The sequence below is a fragment of the Coenobita brevimanus genome, chromosome 88 (genome assembly GCF_032717465.1).
Source record: "Coenobita brevimanus isolate Jiangsu-jjx chromosome 88, ASM3271746v2, whole genome shotgun sequence".
Lineage (NCBI taxonomy): Eukaryota > Metazoa > Arthropoda > Malacostraca > Decapoda > Coenobitidae > Coenobita > Coenobita brevimanus.
The window spans coordinates 22,859,345-22,862,322 of NC_137041.1; the positions used below are offsets into that span (position 1 = coordinate 22,859,345).

General features: G+C 43.4%; 1 protein-coding gene across 1 annotated transcript; it reads left to right on the forward strand.

The window, feature by feature from the left end:
• The first annotated feature begins 212 nt into the window (after window positions 1-212).
• Window positions 213-563, forward strand: LOC145411238 (protein FAM200C-like). Its single transcript, XM_080281304.1, has one exon. It carries the CDS (start codon window positions 213-215, stop codon window positions 561-563), a length of 351 nt encoding a protein of 116 aa, XP_080137430.1.
• The last annotated feature ends 2,415 nt before the right edge of the window (window positions 564-2,978 follow it).

Consider the following 2,978-nt stretch of genomic DNA (forward strand, 5'->3'; position numbering starts at 1 on the left):
TGGTCACTTTGCTTGTCAAAATGAAGCTGCGCTGGAGGCTTCATGCAGGATTGCTCTAAAAATCGCTGACCAAGAAGCCTCATACCACTGGTGAAGATCTGATCAAGCCATGCATTCTTGAAGCAACGAAGTTGGTGCCTGGGGAACTACAGTCAAACAAGTTGAGGTCAATTTCCCTTTCAAATGGTACAGTCAAAAGTCGAATCTCGGACATGAGTGAGGATATTCTACTGCATGTAATGTCCACTGTAAAGAGTAGTCGAGTGTATTCATTGAAACTGGACGAGTCAACTGATGTTGCCTCATGTTCCCAAGTTCTTGTTCACGTTCGTTACCTCGATGGTGAAGTCATGAGAGAAGAGTACTTCTTCTCGAAGCCATTGGCCACTACCGCTTTTGGACAAGATGTTTTCAGAATCCTAGAAACCTTTCTTCTCAAACATGAGCTGGGCTGGGAGGCACTTGTCGGACTGTGTACAGATGGGGCCCCTTCCATGACCAGTTGCACATCCGACTTCAAAGCCTTCAAGAAGAATGTCGCCCCACACGCCTTCTTCACTTAATGTATGATTAATCAGTAGGCTTTGGCGATGAAGACTCTCCTACCTGGACTTCAAGAAGTGCTTTCAGACGTGGTGAAGATTGTGAACCATATCCGAGGAAATGCAACGTCTTCAGGGACCTTTAAAGTGCTCCGTGAAGAAATGGGTGCCGACTTCACTATTCTCCTATTTCACACAGAAGTATGGTGGCTGTCACGTGGCAAGATTCTGAATCGAATGCAAGAACTATAAGAGGAAGTAAAGCACTGTTAGGAAGTACTGTGAAGGAGAATCTTCTTCATGAAAAGATGCAGGATGGTGGTTTCGTAACAAAGGTTGCCTACTTGGCTGATTTCTTCTGCCAAGTGAATTCCCTGAACCTTTCACACTAAGGAAATCTGTCAATGTTGCACATAGCTTGCGACAAAGTGGCAGCGGTCAGGAGTAAGATTCAGCTTTACCAGAAATGAGTTCAGGATGGTGACACTAATTTCTTCCCTCAAATGACGATTTTCCTAGATTCTATGCCAGATGGTGAATGCAGTTTCCATGAGGCGATCTCAGCTCATCTGGCAGTGAATGAAGCCAATGAAGGTTACTTTCCTGGACTGGACGACCGTTTATCTGATGCGTGGATCTACAGACCCTTTTACAGTGGAGAACAGTGCCATCAGGATACTGAAGTTGCTGCAAAGGTAGAATTTCAACGAATTTGTGAGGATTCTCAGCTGAAGATCGGCTTCACTGAACAAGAACTACCGACTTATGGGGCAAAATTGAGGGAGGACTGTCTCATACTTTCAAAGAGGACCTTGACTATTCTGATGCAATCCCCGTGAACCTATCACTGTGAGGCTGGATTATCAGCCATGGTGATGGTGAAAACGAAGGCATGTAATAGGCTTATTATCGATGCTGACACGAGGTGTTGCCTGTCAAACTCTGTACCTCGGTTTGATCGACTGATGGCTGAAAAACAGTTTCAACCCTCCCATTGATTGAATGAGTAGTAATTTTGTATATTTTATACTCCTGTGGATTTGTGGTTTCGTAGCATTTTCAAGGGTTTTGTTTTTTTGGCATTTTCAATAAAAATGGGTTATCAATTATACAGTACTGATTTATCTAACCTCTCCACGATGTTCAGCTTACAAATTTTAATTGTGGGAGTCACAGTACTGCCCTGGGGTTTCTCAGAGGTTCGTAGGACGGAAAATGTTAAGAACCACTGTTTTACACTATATACTGCATTCCTAACAGCCTTCGATTTATGATACTGTCATATTCACTGCTTAACCCCAATATTTCAAGAACCACTCGCTTACTCCTCTCAGGCAGCGAGGCGATCGTCACACACACGAGTAAGAGGCAGCAGAGGAACAACACGGCCTGCATCAGGTAGGGCACCACCACAAAAGTGAGCAGGTGGACTGCCATGGTGATGAGCGTGCACTCACGACGATGGGTAGGTGGGAAATGGGAAGGAAGCAGCGCCACCCCGCCAGACATTAGCGGAACTATGTGGCAAAACACAGCTGTTCGACGCCACGTGCTAAGTTCAAAATATGGTTGAAAAAATGTTGGATTTGTTTTCTTTTTTTACGTTTTTTGGCCACTTTTGGGTTCCAAAGGCCTGGGCCCAAAATGTCTGGGAATTGGGGTGTCCGGGAATTGGGCATCTGGGTATTATAAGGATTACTATATATATATATATATATATATATATATATATATATATATATATATATATTTATATAAATGCACCTAATGCGGTAAAGAATGAGAGAGAGAGAGAGAGAGAGAAAGAGAGAGAGAGAGAGAGAAAGAGAGAGAGAGAGAGGCACAAGTATGCTTACAGTGTTTATATACGGACGCGTAAGCATAACATCCATTAGCTTGGCGATAATGAACACCAGGCCTTAGAATAGACGCTATGGGCAAGTGAGGGGGCAGTGTGTGGGTAGAAAGGGAACAACTGAGGGACGAGGTGGTGTTGAGCCTTTGGATATACTGGACAGAGACTCCAAAAGCGTGGAGTTTAAGCGCGATGTGCGACTCCACGATCGTCCAGTGAAGGTGTTATTGCTGTGAGAAAATTACGCCCGTAAGGGATTAGTGTTGTGTACTTCACACTGTATTGTAAAAAATTTTTTTATCCACCTCTAATATGATGCTGAGGATTGGCCACCAGTGTAATGATGAGAATTTATATACTTCCAGTGTAATGCCGAGAATTTTAGAGATTATACAGGAATAGGGTGGCGTGATCTTATTTGAGAATATGGCTTTATGAGAAATGAGGTAGCATGATCTTATTAGAGAGGGCGTGAGAAGTTAGATATTAGCACACCTTGTGGGCCACTCAACCTCGTCTGTACCACTCCTTGGAGGATAGCAAAATTCAAAACTCGATATGACTTAACCTAAAATTTACTA

Excerpts from the sequence above, each read along its gene's own strand:
- LOC145411238 (XM_080281304.1), top strand. The coding sequence starts at position 213 with ATGAGTGAGGATATTCTACTGCATGTAATGTCCACTGTAAAGAGTAGT.